The 23,965-nt window shown below is 43.9% G+C and overlaps 1 protein-coding gene across 1 annotated transcript in view; it reads right to left on the bottom strand.

Moving 5' to 3' along the window:
* Nucleotides 1-23,965, bottom strand: part of grin2cb (glutamate receptor, ionotropic, N-methyl D-aspartate 2Cb) — a 122,172-nt gene that overhangs the window by 77,418 nt on the left and 20,789 nt on the right. Inside the window, exon 2 of the mRNA XM_034038607.3 lies at nucleotides 4,071-4,488. Coding sequence (XP_033894498.1) covers nucleotides 4,071-4,472 — 402 coding nt within the window. The 5' untranslated portion in view covers nucleotides 4,473-4,488. The remainder of the gene's footprint in view (nucleotides 1-4,070; nucleotides 4,489-23,965) is intronic.

The raw sequence follows: 23,965 nt of genomic DNA on the forward strand, positions 1-23,965 counted from the left end.
TCAAATGAGCCGTTGACGATTACTCTAGGACTTGTAGAACCAGAGAAATTATAGTGGCGATTGTGTCAGTGAAACTGCAGTGAACAGTGCTGATAAGTGTAAAAAAAAATGTCCTGGATTAATGTAAATCGCATATTTTTTCCGAGATTTAACAAAAAAAGTCCAGATTTAGCTAAATATATAAATGTTAACAAACACAGTCTTAAAAGTCAGTGTAAGCGCAGCTCTGCAGCATACACTGCCAAATCAAACACCTCAAACAATGGGCATGGGCTTGCATGTTAAGAGCTATGCACACCGGACGCGACCTTGAGAATCAAAAATAATAATAATAATAAATAATAATAAAACTATTGATTTAAATGGAGTAATGCACAACACAAGCGAAGCGAGTGGCGTGAATGAAGCGAGCAAATATAGAAAGACATTTGTTTTATTTGTATTTTGCTACGTGCTGTTCGCGTCGCAATGGACCAAACAGAAATAAGGTCAAAGGTAGCAGCTGTCAGACTGTCAGTGTCTCGCTCACGCAGAGATTACCACAGAAATTAAAAAAAAAAAAACTACATCAATGAGAATTTAATTATTAAAGTCGAAAATATAAAAATGTCAGTGTCTGTGGTTATAAAGACAATAAAAGGATGCACATGTCAAGAAATAGCAATAACAACTGGAAATTGATGGTATGTCTATCTTTATTTCACCTTAATTTTAGTCAAAGTGACGGGGAGCGCCACACACTGGTTTCATATTTCTGTAAAATGATGCTTCTTTGTTTTAATAATGTTGACCAATAATAATACAGTAATCACATTAGCTCTTTTACAAGGCGGTGGTATACCCTAAACTGTTTCCTTTTTTAGTGTGTGGTGTTCCCGTGCTCTTCTGTGTTTTATTTATTTTATTTCTTTTGTCGTTTCTTTTCATGGCTAGCAACATTTTTTTGTACTCGTGCTGTATTCGTGTCGTTCGCTTCGCTCCCGCTGTGCATACTGTATTTTGTGAAAACCTCAGATTTAATTAGTGAACGATAATGTTTTTCAGTATCTGTCAGGTAACTGTTGAATCGCCAAGTTTAAACAAAACAAACAAAAAATTGTTACATGTATTTTTTCATGGATTTATTTGTTAGAAATGTTAGCTAAATGTTAACTTGCCAAGTGTAAACAAAATATTTAAATTCACTGATTTATTTGTTAGAAACCCAGGGTTTAACATGTCAAAATGTTCACTCGAAGTGTAAAAAAAATAAAAAAATAAATAAATAAAAGATTTCTAGACTGATTTTAAATGTTGAATTTGTGATACACGTATGTATTTAGCTAAATCTGGACTTTTTTGTGTTAAAATATAAAGTTATGGTCTAACGTTGTAATATGGGGGGTGAGGGGGCCGACAAAATGTATGCTAAAAAAGGGGGGGCGGCATTTAAAAACTTTGCTTAACACTGCACTAAGGTACCCAAACCCACTAACCTCCAAACTGCTGCCCAGCGTTTTTTCAAACTACTGAGCTGCTCAAACCCCTACTGCCTTCTACGCTGCAGCCCAACACTTGCTCTAACGACTGAACCACTCAAACTAGAGTTCTGCGCGGGTCCAATTTTTACAACCCGCTTCCGACCCAGACCCGCTACTACAGACCCGACCCGAACCCGCAACCCGCTGCAACAATGTCTTCTTACCCACGACCCGACCCGCTTTAATAAGACCTGCAACCCGACCCAAACCCGCAAGTGTTTGTCCTTTACCTACTGCCTGCGTCACCTGACTCTCTCACGCTCTCACATTCACACAGAGATATTTCTACCATTCTCCACAGATTGAGTTTACACAATAGGCTATACAGCGTGGTAGCTTTCTCTAGTGGTCTGGATATATTTTAACATTGTAACTCTACTTACTTTACTATAAAATACCTGTCTATTCCTTTCATGCCACCAGTTGAAAGGGAGCTACACCTGTGCTTTCTCAGAGGTGATGTACCGGTTTTGTGTCTGTCGTTCACAAATACATAATGACAGGTTTTACAAGCAACAAATCCAGTCACATGTTCATTATTTTCATTCGCTGTGATTCCAAAATAATTCCACACTTCTGATTTATCTCTCGACCTACATGATAGAAACCCTGCGCTATCTTTAGTTTCACCTTGTTCACAAACATGTTTAATATCACCAAGCAGATGTGATAAAAATATCTTGCGGACGTATCAAACAAGCGAAAACGACACTGCTTAGTCAGCTGACTCCTCCCTAATCGCCTCCTGCTTTAGTGCAGGAAATACTGGTACGTTTACCTTCTAATACGTTATTTGGGAAAGGGTTACAGACGAGTACACAGAATATATTTTTGGTGATTCAAATTCAGACCCGAAAATTATTTTTGTTTGACGTGCACCCCAACCGCAAACCTCAAAAAGGTTCACATTCCGACCCGAACCCGACCCGCTTTTGCGGGTCATCCGTGGGCCCCGCGGGTACCCGATCCGATGCAGGACCCTTACTCAAACCCAATTCCCTCCAAGTTAAACAATATAAATTATAAAACAACAACAGATAAGATGAAGATGATAGACCTCAGAGATCTAGTGGACATTCTCAGAAAACTGTTTGGGTTGCTTGTATGAAACGCTCAAATCTGCACACATAAATACCTGCCAGTGCAGAGCTGATGAAATGCTGCCTGTCAGTCCTTCAAATGTTGAAGGGTTTTAATGTATATTGAAAGTGAGACTCATATAGCAGGCTGTTAAATCTGTGATGAGAGACATTCCTGATTCTTCTGTCGCAACCCATCCACATGCTTTCACATCCTATTAACTTCCCTCATCAATACTGGAAGGGATACACTACCTAATATCTCTAATATTAGGCTAGTTCTAGATTTGTAGTCTTCTGCCAAGCCATGTGGAAAACCAGTATGCTTTGATTACACAGTTTGAACGCTGGCAGCTGTCATGCACTTTGTAGCGGTTGTTTTATATATCTAGATAGACAGATAGATAGATAGCATACTGACACCCTCACAACTGCACTTTACTAGATAATGTCAAGTCCAGTCTCACCAGGTGTATAAAATAAACACAGTTGCAATTCTGCATGATCAATATGGACCAGTTTATTGATTAGAAGCCTCACCACCAATACAGTGCTAAAAACAAATGTACAAATGTACATAAGAATTTAGGCTTTTCAAATGCCTTTATAAACATCAGTAGAAAAAGTCTCCTGAACTGTCCAGTCTTTGGGTTTGATTGAACAGTGCCACAGAACGAGGAAGCAACAGACGTTTGTAATTGTATTCATTAAATCTACCCCACAGAAGTTGCTAAATGAAAAACTTTCAAAAATTAAAAAATGTATATAAAAATTCCAAATCAGTAGTGATAGTCCCCAAGCAGCGCAATTTTTAAACAGATGACATTTTCTATTAAATAAAAAAAGATATTGATTTTAATATTCTAATTCCGGTCGTAATACCAGAGCTCAGAAGACTCATTATAGTTTTTCTATTTCATGTCTGAAACCCCAGTTTATTGTTACAGATTGCAGATCCTTATGGGTCACCCCGCCCTCTGCACATTGAGTGAAACTCTCCTCGCCTGGAAATATGTGGCTATGGTATTACAATCTCAGTTTCAGAAGAACAACAAAAAGAAATCCAATCCATAAACCATTAGTATTGCTCATAAAAAAAATTGCAATACAGGCACATATGAGAATAACTCAGATGACAACTACTAAAATCCTGCAGCATAGCACTCTAACCACTAAGCTACGCAAATCCACTGTCTTCCACACTACAGCACAGCACTTTCTCTAAACACTGAGCTACTCAAACCCATTACTTCCCACACTGCAGACAAGTGCTTTATCTAACCACTGAGCTGTTCAAACCCACTACCTTCCACCCTGCAGCCCAGCACTCTAACTGCTGAGCTACTCAAATCCACTTCCTTTCACACTGCAGCCCATTGCTTTCTCTAATCATTGAGCTACTCAAACCCAGTGCCTTCCACTGTACTGGGAGCTGTACCGCCCCCCCCCCCCCCCCCCTCCTCCTCCTCACCTTGGGTGTGAGCACCACGGCTGAGCCTCCGCTGATGCCTACGATGGGGACGGTGGTCTGGGTGGAGATGAAGTCCAGGATCTGAGCTACGGCCTCAGTGCCGATGCTGTCCTCGAAGACCAGGCCATGGATGTGTGCATTGGCCAGTGTGTCGCAGATGTGGGTAAGCAGGGCACGGGGGTTGGTGTCGTTTACGATGACGGTTACGGGGTTCACCTCTAGAGGCAGGTCCAGGAAGTTCTCACGGCTCAGCCGGCCCTTGAGCTCTGTCTGGTAGCTCGAGCCACCGAATACCACAGCTACGTTCACCACAGGCACCCCAAGTGCACGGCCCAGGCTCCCACGGACCCCCCACAGCAGCAGCCACAGGGAGGCACTAAACCAGCCTAGAGGAAAGCCCATCTCAGCCACCTGCTGCCTGCCAGGAAACAGAGAGCATCCGTCAGTCTTGCCAGAAACACACAGGACTCACACAGGTGTCATTACCTCATCACAGACACCAACACACAGGACTCACACACGGGTCTTTACCTCATCACTATAACCACCAACACACAGGAATCACACAGACGTCTTTACCTCATCACTGACACCAACACACAGGACTCACACAGGCGTCTTTACATCATCACTATAACCACCAACACACAGGACTCACACAGGCGTTTTTACCTCATCACTGACACCAACACACAGGACTCACACAGACGTCTTTACCTCATCACTATAACCACCAACACACAGGACTCACACAGGCGTCTTTACCTCATCACTGACACCAACACACAGGACTCACACAGGCGTCTTTACCTCATCACTATAACCACCAACACACAGGACTCACACAGGCGTCTTTACCTCATCACTATAACCACCAACACACAGGACTCACACAGGCGTTTTTACCTCATCACTGACACCAACACACAGGACTCACACAGACGTCTTTACCTCATCACTATAACCACCAACACACAGGACTCACACAGGCGTCTTTACCTCATCACTGACACCAACACACAGGACTCACACAGGCGTCTTTACCTCATCACTATAACCACCAACACACAGGACTCACACAGGCGTCTTTACCTCATCACTATAACCACCAACACACAGGACTCACACAGGCGTTTTTACCTCATCACTGACACCAACACACAGGACTCACACAGACGTCTTTACCTCATCACTATAACCACCAACACACAGGACTCACACAGGCGTCTTTACCTCATCACTATAACCACCAACACACAGGACTCACACAGACCTCTTTACCTCATCTCTGACACCAACACACAGGACTCATACAGACGTCTTTACCTCATCACTATAACCACCCAGGACTCTCACAGGCGTCTTTACCTCATCATTATAACTACCAACACACAGGACTCACACAGGCGTCTTTATCTCATCACTGACACCAACACACAGGACTCACACAGGCGTCTTTACCTCATCACTATAACCACCAACACACAGGACTCACATAGGCGTCTTTACCTCATAACTATAACCACCAACACACAGGACTCACACAGGCATCTTTAACTCATCACTGACACCAACACACAGGACTCACACAGGCGTCTTTACCTCATCACTATAACCACCAACACACAGGACTCACAAAGGCGTCTTTACCTCATCACTATAACCACCAACACACAGGACTCACACAGTCATCTTTACCTCATCACTGACACCAACCCACAGGACTCACACAGACGTCTTTACATCATCACTAACACCAAAACACAGGACTCACACAGGTGTCTTTACCTCATCACTATAAACCACCAACACACAGGACTCACACCGGCGTCTTTACCTCATCACTGACACCAACACACAGGACTCACACAGGCGTCTTTACCTCATCACTATAACCACCAACACAGAGGTCTCACACAGGCGTCTTTACCTCATCACTATAACCACCAACACACAGGACTCACACTGGTATTTTCACCTCATCACTGACACCAACACACAGGACTCACACAGGCGTCTTTACCTCATCACTATAACCACCCAGGACTCACACAGGTGTCTTTACATCATCACTATAACTACCAACACACAGGACCCACACATGCGTCTTTACCTCATCACTATAACCACCAACACACAGGACTCACACAGGCGTCTTTACCTCATCACTGACACCAACACACAGGACTCACACAGACGTAATTACCTCATCACTGACAACAACACACAGGACTCACACAGACGTCTTTACCTCATCACTGACAACAACACACAGGACTCACACAGACGCCTTTACCTCATCACTGACAACAACACACAGGACTCACACAGACGTCTTTACCTCATCACTGACACCAACACACAGGACTCACACAGGCGTCTTTACCTCATCACTATAACCACCAACACACAGGACTCACACAGACGTCTTTACCTCATCACTGACACCAACACACAGGACTCACACAGGCGTCTTTACCTCATCACTATAACCACCAACACACAGGACTCACACAGGCATTTTTACCTCATCACTGACAACAACACACAGGACTCACACAGGCGTCTTTACCTCATCACTATAACCAACAACACACAGGACTCACACAGGCGTCTTTACCTCATCACTATAACCACCAACAGACAGGACTCACACAGACGTCTTTACCTCATCACTATAACCACCCAGGACTCTCACAGGCGTCTTTACCTCATCATTATAACTACCAACACACAGGACTCACACAGGCGTCTTTATCTCATCACTGACACCAACACACAGGACTCACACAGGCGTCTTTACCTCATCACTATAACCACCAACACACAGGACTCACATAGGCGTCTTAACCTCATCACTATAACCACCAACACACAGGACTCACACAGGCGTCTTTAACTCATCACTGACACCAACACACAGGACTCACACAGGCGTCTTTACCTCATCACTATAACCACCAACACACAGAACTCACAAAGGCGTCTTTACCTCATCACTATAACCACCAACACACAGGACTCACACAGTCATCTTTACCTCATCACTGACACCAACCCACAGGACTCACACAGACGTCTTTACCTCATCACTAACACCAACACACAGGACTCACACAGGTGTCTTTACCTCATCACTATAAACCACCAACACACAGGACTCACACCGGCGTCTTTACCTCATCACTGACACCAACACACAGGACTCACACAGGCGTCTTTACCTCATCACTATAACCACCAACACAGAGGTCTCACACAGGCGTCTTTACCTCATCACTATAACCACCAACACACAGGACTCACACTGGTATTTTCACCTCATCACTGACACCAACACACAGGACTCACACAGGCGTCATTACCTCTTCACTATAACCACCAACACACAGGACTCACACAGACGTCTTTACCTCATCACTATAACCACCCAGGACTAACACAGGTGTCTTTACATCATCACTATAACTACCAACACACAGGACCCACACATGCGTCTTTACCTCATCACTATAACCACCAACACACAGGACTCACACAGGCGTCTTTACCTCATCACTGACACCAACACACAGGACTCACACAGACGTAATTACCTCATCACTGACACCAACACACAGGACTCACACAGGCGTCTTTACCTCATCACTATAAACACCAACACACAGGACTCACACAGGTGTCTTTCCCTCATCACTATAACCACCAACACACAGGACTCACACAGGCGTCTTTACCTCATCACTGACACCAACACACAGGACTCACACAGGCGTCTTTACCTCATCACTATAACCACCAACACACAGGACTCACACAGGCATTTTTACCTCATCACTGACAACAACACACAGGACTCACACAGGCGTCTTTACCTCATCACTATAACCAACAACACACAGGACTCACACAGGCGTCTTTACCTCATCACTATAACCAACAACACACAGGACTCACACAGGCGTCTTTACCTCATCACTATAACCACCAACACACAGGACTCACACAGGCGTCTTTACCTCATCACTGACACCAACACACAGGACTCACACAGGCGTCTTTACCTCATCACTATAACCACCAAAACACAGGACTCACACAGGCGTATTTACCTCATCACTATAACCACCAACACACAGGACTCACACAGGCGTCTTTACCTCATCACTATAACCACCAACACACAGGACTCACACAGGTGTCTTTACCTCATCACTATAACCACCAACACACAGGACTCACACAGGCGTCTTTACCTCATCACTGACACCAACACACAGGACTCACACAGGCGTCTTTACCTCATCACTATAACCACCAACACACAGGACTCACACAGGCGTTTTTACCTCATCACTGACAACAACACACAGGACTCACACAGGCGTCTTTACCTCATCACTATAACCAACAACACACAGGACTCACACAGGTGTCTTTACCTCATCACTGACAACATCACACAGGACTCACACAGGCGTCTTTACCTCATCACTATAACCACCAACACACAGGACTCACACAGGCGTCTTTACCTCATCACTATATCCACCAACACACAGGACTCACACAGTCTTCTTTACCTCCTCACTATAACCACCAACACACAGGACTCACACAGACGTCTTTACCTCATCACTAACACCAACACACTGGACTCACACAGACGTCTTTACCTCATCACTGACACCAACACACAGGACTCACACAAGTGTCTTTACCTCATCACTATAACCACCAACACACAGGACTCACACAGGCGTCTTTACCTCATCACTATAACCACCAACACACAGGACTCACACAGGCGTCTTTACCTCATCACTATAACCACCAACAAACAGGACTCACACAGACGTCTTTACCTCATCACTGACCCCAACACACTGGACCCACACAGACGTCTTTACCTCATCACTGACACCAACACACAGGACTCACACAAGCGTCTTTACCTCATCACTATAACCACCAACACACAGGACTCACACAGGCGTTTTTACCTCATCACTATAACAACCAACACACAGGACTCACACAGGCGTCTTTACCTCATCACTATAACCACCAACACACAGGACTCACACAGACGTCTTTACCTCATCACTGACACCAACACACTGGACTCACACAGACGTCTTTACCTCATCACTGACACCAACACACAGGACTCACACAAGCATCTTTACCTCATCACTATAACCACCAAAACACAGGACTCACACAGGCGTATTTACCTCATCACTATAACCACCAACACACAGGACTCACACAGGCGTCTTTACCTCATCACTATAACCACCAACACACAGGACTCACACAGGTGTCTTTACCTCATCACTATAACCACCAACACACAGGACTCACATAGGCGTCTTTACCTCATCACTGACACCAACACACAGGACTCACACAGGCGTCTTTACCTCATCACTATAACCACCAACACACAGGACTCACACAGGCGTTTTTACCTCATCACTATAACCAACAACACACAGGACTCACACAGGCATCTTTACCTCATCACTGACACCATCACACAGGACTCACACAGGCGTCTTTACCTCATCACTATAACCAACAACACACAGGACTCACACAGGCGTCTTTACCTCATCACTGACACCATCACACAGGACTCACACAGGCGTCTTTACCTCATCACTATAACCACCAACACACAGGACTCACACAGGCATTTTTACCTCATCACTGACAACAACACACAGGACTCACACAGGCGTCTTTACCTCATCACTATAACCAACAACACACAGGACTCACACAGGCGTCTTTACCTCATCACTGACACCATCACACAGGACTCACACAGGCGTCTTTACCTCATCACTATAACCACCAACACACAGGACTCACACAGGCGTCTTTACCTCATCACTGACACCAACACACAGGACTCACACAGGCGTCTTTACCTCATCACTATAACTACCAAAACACAGGACTCACACAGGCGTATTTACCTCATCACTATAACCACCAACACACAGGACTCACACAGGCGTCTTTACCTCATCACTATAACCACCAACACACAGGACTCACACAGGTGTCTTTACCTCATCACTATAACCACCAACACACAGGACTCACACAGGCGTCTTTACCTCATCACTGACACCAACACACAGGACTCACACAGGCGTCTTTACCTCATCACTGACACCAACACACAGGACTCACACAGGCGTCTTTACCTCATCACTATAACCACCAACAAACAGGACTCACACAGACGTCTTTACCTCATCACTGACACCAACACACTGGACCCACACAGACGTCTTTACCTCATCACTGACACCAACACACAGGACTCACACAAGCGTCTTTACCTCATCACTATAACCACCAACACACAGGACTCACACAGGCGTCTTTACCTCATCACTATATCCACCAACACACAGGACTCACACAGGCTTCTTTACCTCATCACTATAACCACCAACACACAGGACTCACACATGCGTCTTTACCTCATCACTGACACCAACACACAGGACTCACACAGGCGTCTTTACCTCATCACTGACACCAACACACAGGACTCACACAGGCGTCTTTACCTCATCACTGACACCAACACACAGGACTCACACAGACGTAATTACCTCATCACTGACAACAACACACAGGACTCACACAGGCATCTTTACCTCATCACTGACACCAACACACAGGACTCACACAGGCGTCTTTACCTCATCACTATAACCACAAACACACAGGACTCACACAGACGTCTTTACCTCATCACTATAACCACCAACACACAGGACTCACACAGGCGTTTTTACCTCATCACTGACACCAACACACAGGACTCACACAGACGTCTTTACCTCATCACTATAACCACCAACACACAGGACTCACACAGGCGTCTTTACCTCATCACTGACACCAACACACAGGACTCACACAGGCGTCTTTACCTCATCACTATAACCACCAACACACAGGACTCACACAGGCGTCTTTACCTCATCACTATAACCACCAACACACAGGACTCACACAGGCGTCTTTACCTCATCACTATAACCACCAGCACACAGGACTCACACAGATGTCTTTACCTCATCTCTGACACCAACACACAGGACTCACACAGGCGTCTTTACCTCATCACTGACACCAACACACAGGACTCACACAGGCGTCTTTACCTCATCACTGACACCAACACACAGGTCTCACCCAGGCATCTTTACCTCATCACTATATCCACCAACACACAGGACTCACACAAGCGTCTTTACCTCATCACTATAACCACCAACACACAGGTCTCAGACTGGCGTCTTTACCTCATCACTTTAACCCATAACACATAGGGCCCACACTGTCTGCTTTAAACTAGGCAGGGGGGTGAGTGGAGACCAAAATCTGGTTCTAGTTAGGGCTAAAAGAGTAAGTCACACAGAATCAAAAATGAAATGCCTGCATCTAAATGCCAGAAGCATCAGAATTAAATTGTTAGAACTAGAAGCACACAAGTCAACTGAAAAGTATGATGTTGAAATCACAAACTTAGTCGTGAAGATGGAGAACAATTCCACATCCTATAAAGCTATTAGAAATGCATGTAGGGGCAGGAATACTGTAATCATTGGTGATTTCAATGTTCCCAATAAAATCTGGGGAACTCCAATGGGATGTGGGAACATTGGAACTGAACTGATTGATGCAGTAAATGACTGCTTCCTGACCCAGTGTGTCAAAAACCTGACAAGGGACAGAACAAGTTTAGATCTGGTGTTCACAATCAACTAGGACATGCTGTGGGATACAGAAATAGTAGAACCACTAGGGTCCAGTGATTATAACACGGTTACATTTGAAATGACTGGGATTCCAGGCACAAAGCTGTACAAACTAGTGTATACATTCAGTAAGGCAAACTTTGAAGGGATGAGACAGGAACTCCAAAATGGAAAATTACCTATATGGTAACAATATCCTGGGAGATCGTGTCAAACTAACCTCCTTGACTTTTTTGAGGATGCAACATTGAAAATGGATAATTGCAAGCATACGACATGGTTTATTTAGATTTCCAGAAAGCTTTTGACAAAGTCCCGCATAAAAGATTAATTCTCAAACTGAACTCAGTAGGGATTCAAGGAAATGCATGCACATGGATTAGGGAGTGGTTAACAGGTAGAAAACAGAAAGTACTGATTAGAGGAGAAACCTCAAAATGGAGCAAGGTAACCAGTGGTGTACCAAAGGGATCAGTATTAGGTCCTCTGCTATTCCTAATCTACATTAATGATTTAGATTCTGGTATAGTAAACAAACTCGTTAAAATTGCAGACGACACAAAAATAGGAGGAGTGGCAAACACTGTTGCAGCAGCAAAGGTCATTCAAAATGATCTAGACAGCATTCAGAACTGGGCAGACACATGGCAAATGACATTTAATATAGAAAAGTGGGCTACTGCACGCAGGCAATAAAAATGTGCATTATAAATATCATATGGGAGATAATGAAATTGAAGAAGGGAACTATGAAAAAGACCTAGGAGTTTATGTTGACTCAGAAATGTCTTCATCTAGACAATTTGGGGAAGCTATTAAAAAGGCCAACAAGATGCTCGGATATATTGTGAGAAGTGTTGAATTTAAATCAAGGGAAGTAATGTTAAAACTCTACAATGCATTAGTAAGACCTCACCTAGAATATTGTGTTCAGTTCTGGTCACCTCGTTACAAAAAGGATATTGCTGCTCTTGAAAGAGTGCAAAGAAGAGCAACCAGAATTATTCCGGGTTTAAAAGGCATGTTATATGCAGACAGACTCAAAGAATTGAATATATTCAGTCTTGAACAAAGAAGACTACGTGGCGATCTGATTCAAACATTCAAAATCCTAAAGGGTATACACAATGTTGACCCAGGGGACTTCTTTGACCTGAAAAAAGAAACAAGGACCAGGGGTCACAAATTGAGATTAGATAAAGGGGCATTCAGAACAGAAAATAGGAGGCACTTTTTTACGCAGAGAATTGTGAGGGTCTGGAACCAACTCCCCAGTAATGTTGTTGAAGCTGACACCCTGGGATCCTTCAAGAAGCTGCTTGATGAGATTCAGGGATCAATAAGCTACTAACAACCAAACAAGCAAGATGGGCTGAATGGCCTCCTCTTGTTTGTAAACTTTCTTATGTTCTTATGTTCTTAACTGAGAGAAATAGACTTTGCAAGGGAATTGGAAGATATGACAGCTGAAGTTCAATGTAGTAGGGCCTAATTTACAAAAGGGCACTAAGTGTAGCTGTAACATGCACATGAAGTAGTGATCCTAACCTGCATCATAAATCTAAATGTATTGTCCCATTTACTAACAGAGAATGCATTAATTTACGTGCACACTATTTGACTAATTTGCATACCATAGTGTGCACACTATATTTATTGTGAGTGATAATTTAATGTGCACAATAATGTCGAAGTCTTACCCATGACCACCATGATATAAAAAGCCCCAGCCGTCCAGGCGTATCTTTTGGTCAGTCGCTTATTGTGAAAGGTGGAGGTGGCTTACATTGACCGAAAATGAGCGATCAGCAGATGCAGCCCTCCACAGGGGACAGGCAAACTGAAACTGCATGCAGAGGAGTTAGAAATTCTAGTGGAGAAAGTTGTTTTAAATTATAATACCTTGTTTGGTCCAGTGTTTTATTTAACCACTCTATTATTTGTACCAAATGTAATGAACTATAAAGTAAAATCTAATAAATTATATAATGAATTCACGTTTATTCACTCTTAATATAACCAGGTAATTTTCACTGCTCTAAATGAAAACTTTAATGCAAGTAATGGTTCCATGATGCCAGATAGATTTCAGCCCAAAAAAATAGGTTTAAATAGTGCGCCTATCAGTGGTTAAATCCTGGTTTCCAACCAAACTAATTATCACTCACTTTAAGGTGCACACTACGATTATCACCCTTTAGTAAATACAGTGTGAATAAAGATCACCTCATTATTCAGAGCGGGGTGCCTCATTTAAATACATTATCATGCATTACCATACAAATCACATATTCATTCTGATTACTACAGTGTGGCACAATAAAATCAGGGTGCACCATAATATGCCCACCATTTCACGCAATAATGAATAAAATTGCAATAGTAAATGTGGAAATCATTGCAATTATGGTGCACCCTTTGGTAAATGAGGCTCATAATGTTTTAATGCAAGACATGCAGGACAAGCAGTCACCATGTTGGTTAAACAGATCAATACAAAATAAACTGATAAAAGATGGCTGTATATGACTCACAGGGAAGATGGACGAGCAAACAATTGGGGGAGGCCGTAGGAGAATGTTAAACAGGTAGAAATGGATGTCGGGAAGGCCAAAAGAGATCAAGAAAGACATATTGCCAGTGATACTATACATAACCCTAACATGTCTTGCAATACTATAATCGCAAAAGAGCTGTGAAAGGTTAAGATATTAAGAGGAGAAGATGATAACAAGGTTTATGAGGACTGTAAAATATCTGATGATTAACCCTTTGCGGTCCATTTATTAATCGCGCGTCAGGCACGCCAGGTCTAATTAATTTCCACACGCACAGTTAATTTTATACGTGCTGTTTAAAAGTATTTTTTTTCACAGTCAAACGGGTTTAAATGGCCCTGCATATCAACAAAGCACACACTAGGCATCTCCAGCCCCGCCCCAGCCTTTTGTTTGCTATAGCGTTCAGCTGTGTAAGAAATAAATAATAATAATGCAGTCTAAACAGGTGGGTCTTGAGGAGGCGGTGGTAGGCAGTGAGAGACAGGGCAGTCCTGAAGTTCTGCTATAGCTGGTTCCACCACAGAGGGGCTAGGGAAGAGAAGGAGGATGGAGAGTGGACAGAAGGCATGACCACTCAGCCCGTAGAGGAGAAGCGGAGAGGGTGAGAGGGGAGAACGAGGGTTTGGAAGTAGGAGGGGGCAGTGTGGTGAAAAGAGGGGTAGCTAAAACAAGGGTCTTGCATTGAATTCAAGCAGAGATAGGTAGCCAGTGGAGGGTGTGAAGCAGAAGGGTAGCGTGAGAGTAGCAAGGTCATCAGTGATTTATTGTGAGAGTCTTCTCACCATACACAGGTGATTTTTGTCATCCAGTGAGATAATGGCAGAAGGAGAACTGGCAGTTTTATGTGCTTGTACAACTCTTGCTTTGAAAAACAGTTAATGTAATTTGGGGTGCTGGATTTACATATATATATATATATATATATATATATATATATATATATATATATATATATATATATATTGTAACCAGGCAGGGAGGGAGTTAAAATCCTCCCTACCAAAAACATGTGCAAACATGTATATATTGGGTTTTTTTTTGTTAATTATCAACCGCACCTGGTAACTATTGTAAATTAGTGCCAGGTGCAGGGTTTAAAAAGAGTGCAGCTATTTTGTGCAGGGCGGCTGAGGTGTGTGTAGAAGCCTGTGACCTGAAGTCTTTAAAATCATAAATGTTCTAGATAAAGTGAACCCAAGACACTGCTTCAAATTTAGCACAGAGAGAAGAACACGAGGGTATAAGTGGAGTCTGATTATAAGTAAGTGTAGAACAGAAGGAAGGAAACACTGTTTTAAGAATATAAAAGCATGGAATAGCTGACCAGGTGAAGTAGTAGGATCTAAAACACTGGGAACATGAAAAAAAAAAATTCTGTGATTTTAAATAAGATCCCCCCAGGAGAGGATAATGGTGTGCTAACAAGGGATGAGCCCTGATGGGCCGAATGGCCTCGTTCCCAAACTTTTCTTCTGTTGCTTTGTTCTTAATATAACCACCAACACACGACTCACATGGGTTTCCCACCAACCTCGCAGGGATACATAGTACTTAGGAGTGGTGCCACGTGCGTTCTTTGTATGCAAGCAAGGCCTGCAAAGCTCTTAAAATGATACCAGGTAGCCACCCTGAAACACTTACAAAGAAATTATGTCATGTTGCTACTGAATAAAGCTCTATGTAAAGAAAATATCTGAAAGCATGTAAAGAAAATATCTGAAAGCGAGTAAAACCCAGAGAAGACTAGCTGTAAAACTTATCAGAATTTCAAAGGATCAACAGCATTTAATTCAATATGGTTTAACTGGGATAATTATTGCATTAGTTATATTTCCAGGGAGGTCCTGGAAAATAATATTAGTATTTCTCTGGTAGAATTAAGATATGAACTCAATTTTTTGGCATGGATTTACCAGGTTTATTCACATTTTATCTCTGTCACCTTGGCCTAACACTGCAATGCAACCAAGCAGAAGGTTTGCACTGTACAAGTATTGCTTCTCTTTGAATAGAGAGCAATGGGATTTCCGACAGTGTTTGGCTGCCTGTGTGTGTGTGTTGTGCCACTCTGTATTTCAGTGTTTCTCTAGTCTGGCGGTAAATGAGTGCTGGTTACCTTTGGTGTGTATAAAAGTGCCCAGAAGTGGGGCTGATTTATTGATACAATCTCTCATGGGTAGGAACGTGTCTGTACTTTTTTTCTTTGCCAGTCTTCAGAATACTCCAGGGTTCACTTTGTGTATTAAACTGATATAAATTCGGGGGCTCGCTGAGAATCACAGACTGAATCTTTCTAGAAGTCTAACTCTACAGTTGCACTGTTGGAATGCTGTGATATTGGATTATGCTGCTCTGAGGGCTGTGATCAGCACTGATATTTCCAAGGAGAGTGTGACAGGCTGACCTGGGTAAGGAGACTCAGAGTCAGGATGTGCAGGGAAAATAAAAGACTTTTAATTAAACAAAATACACAAAACAAAAGGCACAATGACCAACCAGAAAGACAAACACAAAAACAGGCTCTAAACAAACTATACCAAAATTAACTACTCACTCTCTCATACAGGTCTTCTCACTCTCACAAACACTCACCAACTAACATACCCAACCACTCCCTTTTATACAGGTGCCTGGGCTAATTAGGCAATTCGCACCTCATTAGCCCAGGCACATTCCACATATTCCTCACACAAACTCACTGAACCACACTCCAAACTCACTCTAAATAATACAAAAAACACAAAACCACCACAAAATAGGCTGCACCCCATCACACACCTCCCCTCCTTGTGCGCAGCACAACATGGCCTAAATTGCCACCTCCCCCCTTAAAGTCCCAAAATCGTCTCTTCTGGTGCTGGGGAGAGGGCAGAGGCTTCCCCTGGCCCACAAGCAGTCCGATGGTCCCAAGCAAAGATAGTCTGGCAGCCCCGGGCCATAACAGCTGACCCTCGGGAGGCGATGGCGGCAGCAGACCCTCGGGAGGCAAACTCGGGAGGGGAGCCCCTGGTCATGAAGGCGGCAGCGGGAGCTCCACTTCTCCCTCGTACTTCGTAACTGCCGATCCCCCAGGCAATGCGGAGCACCAGGCAACCCTAGGCGAAGCAGGACCCTCGGCGACCCCAGGCGAAGCAGAACCTTCGGTGACCCCAGGCGAAGCAGGACCCTCGGCGACCCCAGGCGAAGCAGGACCCTCGGCGACCCTAGGAGAAACAAAAGCAGAGCAACAGGCAACCCCAGGCGATGCGGAGCAGCAGGCAACCCCAGGCGATGCGGACGTGGCATCCCTGAGCGGAATGGCTGTGGCATCCCTGGGCGGTATGAGGCACGCATCCTTGGGCAGTGCGAGGCAGGCATCCTTGGTCGGTGCGAGGCAGGCATCCTTGGGCGTGGCCAACAGTGCAGGAACCTCCGGCCAGGGTGGCAGCGGCCAGAGTTCTTCTTCCCTGTTGGCTACAGGAGGTAGAGCCCGCTCCAGCTCCTCTGATGGTGGAGGCGGGAACAGCAGCTCGTCTCCCTCTGGTGGCGGAGGCGGGAACAGCAGCTCCTGCTGCTCTGTTCCTAGCGGTGGTGGAGACAGAGACAGCTCCTTGCTGCTCTGCTCCTAGCGGTGGTGGAGACAGAGACAGCTCCTGCTGCTCTGCTCCTGGCGGTGGTGGAGACAGAGGCAGCTCCTGCTGCTCTGCTCCTAGCGGTGGTGGTGTCAGAAAGGCTGCAGACTCCTTCGTCAGTGGTGATAGGGCCGATGCTGGCCACTCAGAGGGAGGCTGTGGCGGTGCTGGCTCCCTCTGTCGTGGCGGTTGGGCTGGTGTGCGCCATGCTCCCTTCAGCAGCATAAATAGAGGCTGCTGGGGGACACCAGCATCCTGCCCTTCTCCCCCCCCAGAAAAATTCAGGGGGTTGAGCCTGTAACTCCTCCCCTTCTGGCCCTGGAGACGGCAGTAATGGCTCCTCCCCTTCTGGCTCTCGGGACGGCAGCAGCAGGTGAACCAGCAGGCCTGCTCCCTCTGCTGGTGGCGGCGATGGAGGAAGAGACAGCAGGTAATCTTCCCCTGCTGGTGGAGGTGGCACCGACTCCTCCCTCTCGGGCCGTGGACGCACTGACTCCTCCCTCTAGGGCTGTGGACGTTCGGGCTCCTCCCACTCGGGCTGTGGACATTCGGGCTCCTCATAGTACCGGAAGGGACAGGCAGCAAACTGATGTTGCTGGTTACAGAGGGGGCACAACAGTGGTGACCTACAGCTCCTCGAGTACCTGGCCCTGCTGTACTCCTCCTCCTCCCTGTCCCTCGCTTCCCGGTCCTTCTTCCACCTCATCCTCTCTTCCTTTTTTTCCTTTTTTTTTTTAAACAAAACAAACAAAAAAAATCCTGCACTCCTGCTCCAAGTCTCCAGAGGCACTATCCCACTTTGACACCAAATGTGACAGGTTGACCGGGGTAAGGAGACGCAGAGTCAGGATGTGCAGGGAAAATAAAATACTTTTAATTAAACAAAATACACAAAACAAAAGGCACAATGGTCAACCAAAAAGACAAACACAAAAACAGGCTCTAAACAAACTATACCAAAAATAACCACTCACTCTCTCATACAGGTCTTCTCACTCTCACAAACACTCACCAACTAACATACCCAACCACTCCCTTTTATACAGGTGCCTGGGCTAATTGAGCTAATTAGCCCAGGCACATTCCACACATTCCTCACACAAACTCACTGAACCACACCCCAAACTCACTCTAAACAATACAAAAAACACAAAACCACCACAAAATAGGCTGCACCCCATCACAGAGAGGTACAGGCTTTTCCCTGCTACTGGACTATATGGCACCCACCTGTACCAGTACTTGCATCATCTGGTACTTGCACTTAACTGCTCCAAACATTGCTGTATTCTACTACTGCTCTCAATAATAATTATACTTTCTGTATCTTGTACTTGATTTTACTTTTAAAGGTAACCGCATTCAAGTTTTTTGTAATTGCTCTTATTTGAAATCGTTCTTATCCATTTATTGTACTTACTACTTGCTTTTAATGGAATTTACTCTTATAACCAAATATTTTTAAGTTTAGCTGCTCTAAGTCGTAATCGCTCCCAAACATAATTATTTACTGTATTTTTTATTTTCTCTCATTTGAATTTGCTCTTACTAGTGATTTTATTGTATTTTATAACTGCGCTTATCTGTAATGTGATATTTTGTATTGTGATATTTTGTAATGTGATACTTTGTAACAACTATAAGTCACCCTGGATAAGGGTGTCTGCTAATAAATAAATAAATAAATAAATAAATAATCCTGGTGAACTTTTCAAAGCTTGAAGAGCTGTTTGTGTTCGTTTTCTGTTGTCATGTTTTATTTATTTAATTTATTTATTTATTGCATTTGTATAGCGGTTTTTATATAAAAGTATCACAAAGCACTGTACAGTACATAGCAGCAAAAAAGAACAAACCACAATACAACTGTCACAGTCAGACCATTTAAATAACATATTTAAATAACAGTATACACATAATACTAAAGCAGCAATTTTAAAGTTACATTAAAACCCACTAAGATAAGAAAGCCATTTTATAAAAGTGTGTTTTTAGTCTTGACTTGAAAACTGTAACGGTCCCAGCTTCCCTGAAAAATGAAGGCAGAGCATTCCATTATGTAAGAGCTCTACAAGAAAAAGCCCTTCCTCCCGTGTTGCTTTTGTTGACCCTAGGAATAACCAGCAGCCCCGCATCCTGTGATCTCAGAGTGTGGTTTGGAAGATACAGGGTCAGTAACTCCTGCAAATAACTAGGTGCTAATCCATTCAGGGCCTAACAGCAAAATCTTAAAATCAATGCCATACTGCAAAGGGAGCCAGTGTAAAGAGGCCAAAACAGGGGTAATATGTTCACTTTTCCTGGTTTTAGTTAGAATTCTAGCGGCGGTATTCTGAACAAGCTGCAAGCAGGATACCACACGTTTTGGGACACCAGAAAAAAGTGCATTACAATAAGCAATTCTAGATTAAACAAAGGCATGCATTAGTCTCTCAGCATCGGATACAGAAATAATTGGCCTAAATTTGGCTATATTTCTCAAATGGTAAAAAGATACTTTAGTAACTTTCCTAATACGAGTCTGAAATGAGAGATCAGGATCAGAGTCTTAATTTCTAGTTAAAGTTTTGATGAGAGATTGCAAAGGTCAAGCTCATGTAATCCCACATTTCCTTTTAGTTGGTTCTGTGAGCCCACTAGCATAACCACTGTTAGAGGCAGAAGAAATTCCTGGCTTTAGAGACAAATCAGCGTAGCAATGGAAGTTCAATAATAATAATAATGTGATATATGTATGATGTGAAATAATGTATAATGCGATATCTTATAACAATTGTAAGTCGGGGGCTCCCGAGTGGCGCATCCAGTAAAGGCGCTCCTCGCAGGATGTGCCCTATAGCCTGGAGATCGCAGGTTCGAATCCAGGCTATGTCACAGCTGACCGTGACCGAGAGTTCCTAGGGGGCGACGCACAATTGGCTGAGCGCTGCCCGGGTAGGGAGGGCTTAGGTTGGCAGGGGAATCCGCGGCTCACCGCGCATCAGCAACCCCTGTGGCCGATAGGGCGCCTGTGGCTCTGCAGCGGAGCCGCCAGATCTGTGTTGTCCTCCGGCACTATAGGTCTGGTGGCATTGCTGTGGATCTGCAGTGCAAAAAATGACGGCTTGGAAGGAGCACATTTCGGAGGACGCGTGTTGCAGCCTCCGTTTCCCGAGTCGGCGGGGGGGTTGCGAGCGGTGAGCCGGGGATACAGATAATAATTGGGCATGCTAAATTAGGGTGAAAACCGGGGTAAAAATAATTGCCGACGACTAAATTAAAAAAAAAAAAAAAAAAAAAAAACTAAACAATTGTAAGTCGCCCTGGATAAGGGCGTCTGCTAAGTAATATATAATCATAATCACTCCTTGTCTGCAGATAATGTCAGCTAACTGTAGCATATATAATGAAAACAACAAGGGACCTAGAATGGAGCCCTGTGGAACACCACAGACAACTTCAGATAATGCTGATTTTACCTCCCCAACAGAGACAAACTGAAACTCAGAAAGATAGGATTTGAACCAGGATAGGACAAGGCCAGACAGTCCAACAGTGTAATTGAATTACAACAACTCTCTCTAAGAATGGTAGGTTGGAGATTGGCCTAAAGTTATTGAAGACTTTAGGGTCCAAATTGTGTTTCTTAAGCATAGGCTTTACCACAGCGACCTTAAGTGCTGAGGGAACTATACCATTTTTAAAACGTAGGTATTAATAAAACCAAGAACATCATTTAATAGTTTTGTAGGAATAGGATCAATAGAGCATGTAGTAGCATGTAAGGTAATCAAAGAAAAGCCCCCATAGTAGCCTTAATAGGTGTAGTTGTTACATTGTGCTGGAGTCCTCCTTAATAGATGGTGTCTAGGATTATTTTTATTTGTTTCAATGAAATTATAATAAATCTAGCCAACACCAGAGCCTTCCTATATTTAACCAGGTGGCCCTTCCATGGATGTAATGAACGTGCAGTTGATCAAGGTTGTAACGATCACTCTGCACAACTGAGAAGCAGTTGCACTGTCCTCCCTAAGGAGATACTACTGGCCCTATTCCTATAGCTAAATAAATCAGCAAGAGTGACAGACAGCAAAAGCAGGGACGTCAGAGGTGTCAATTTCACGAACAATCGGTTTATTATTGTGAACAATAATGTCAACAAATGAAAAAATGAACAAATGAATGAAATGAATAATGATAAAAAAGGAATTCAAATAATTGCAGGTAACAGGTAAGAATAAAGCTGGTACAGATAAGTATGTAGGGACAAACAGAAGGCTAAACAGTATCACAAAGTAGAAATGAATGGTGTCCGGAGGGTCTCCAATAAACCCACACTCACAAACACAACACACACAGATAAAGACCAAGGATAAATAAATAGATACAGACAAAAAACAGTGACTTGTGGAAACAATTACATTTAACAGTCTCTATGGCAATGGTGGGAAAATGACAGGTAGGCCCAACAAGTCCAGTAATAGCAGGGTAATTGAAATCCATACAAAGTAACAAAATAACAAAAAATACAGGAAACAAAGTATCAAATTAAAGTAGAAAAAATCCAAACAAAAAAGAAATGATCTCACCCACCTGTCCCTTTAATTAGGGTCAGTAGCCTGGCCAGGTTAAAACTTCATTTCCCTTAGTTCCTTGCAACCACCCTCTGTTCATCCTCTCTCCCCATTGGCTCATTCAGATTTCCACCCCTCCAATCTCAGAGCTCCTTAGTAGCCAGCACTTGTATTAAAGCTGGCTAATCAGGCCTGAGAGAGACTCCCTTTCTCAGAGGAATCCATTTAACTACAGCATTTTCTCTACTTAAATTTCAGTGAATCCATTACCATCCTTAGATAATTCCAGTGCATCCATTTATTTTCTTTTGTCACTGCGCTTTGTCTAAGCTGCTCTTTTTGTTTTCACTGTTACTTATTTAAGTTTAGCTGTTTTTCTAGGTTTGTTTAGTGTTTGTTGTTTTATGTGTGACAGCCTCCATTTTTTCTACTGCCCACACGACAGAGAGACACTCCTTTTCGGATGTGGAGTAGTTTTTTTCGGCAGAGTTCAGTAATTTGGAGGCGTAGGCTATTACCTTCTCATCGTCTCCTTCTAGCTGAGTCAGAACCGCTCCAAGTCCTACATCGCTGGCATCAGTAAAGACTCGGAACGTCTTGTTGATGTCCGGGTGAGCGAGGACTGGAGGACTGATCAAAGCTTCTTGGAGGAGTTTGAAACTCTTCTGGCACTCTCCTGTCCATTTCCAGGGGACATCTTTCTTTTTCAAGTTGTTAAGTGGGGCAGCAATATCCGCAAACCTGGGGATGTACTTGTGGTACCACCCTGCCAAACCTAGGAACCGTTGAACCTCCTTCAAGTTGGTAGGAATGGGATATTCCTGGATGGCTTGGAGCTTGTGGGGATCAGCAGCTACACCCTCACCTGAAACCACATGACCAAGGAAATGGAGAGTGTGTTTAAAGAAGTGGCATTTTTTGAGATTGAGAGTAAGACGGGCCAGATGAAGTTTGTGGAAGACAGCCTCGAGGTCTTGAAGATGCTGTGCTGAGTTTGGTGAATAAACAATGATGTCATCTATGTAGACGAAACAGATCTTCCCTCGGAGGTCTCCTAAGTGGCTGCAGCATTTAACCCAAATGGCATTACATTAAATTGATAAAAACCAAAGGGTGTGGTAAATGCAGTCTTCGCTCTACTTGCTGAGTCCATCGCCACTTGCCAGTAACCTGAGCGTAGATCAAGGGAACTGAATACCGCAGCACCACTCAGGGACTCCAGGATGTCATGAATGAGGGGCATGGGATATGCATCAAAGATGGTCTTGGCATTCAGCTTTCGGTAGTCCACACAGAACCTGTAACCACCATCTTTCTTCTCTGTGAGCACCACTGGAGAGGACCATGGAGAGTTAGATGGTTCTATAACTCCGT

This window comes from Acipenser ruthenus, chromosome 17 (genome assembly GCF_902713425.1).
Source record: "Acipenser ruthenus chromosome 17, fAciRut3.2 maternal haplotype, whole genome shotgun sequence".
Classification (NCBI taxonomy): Eukaryota; Metazoa; Chordata; class Actinopteri; order Acipenseriformes; family Acipenseridae; genus Acipenser; species Acipenser ruthenus.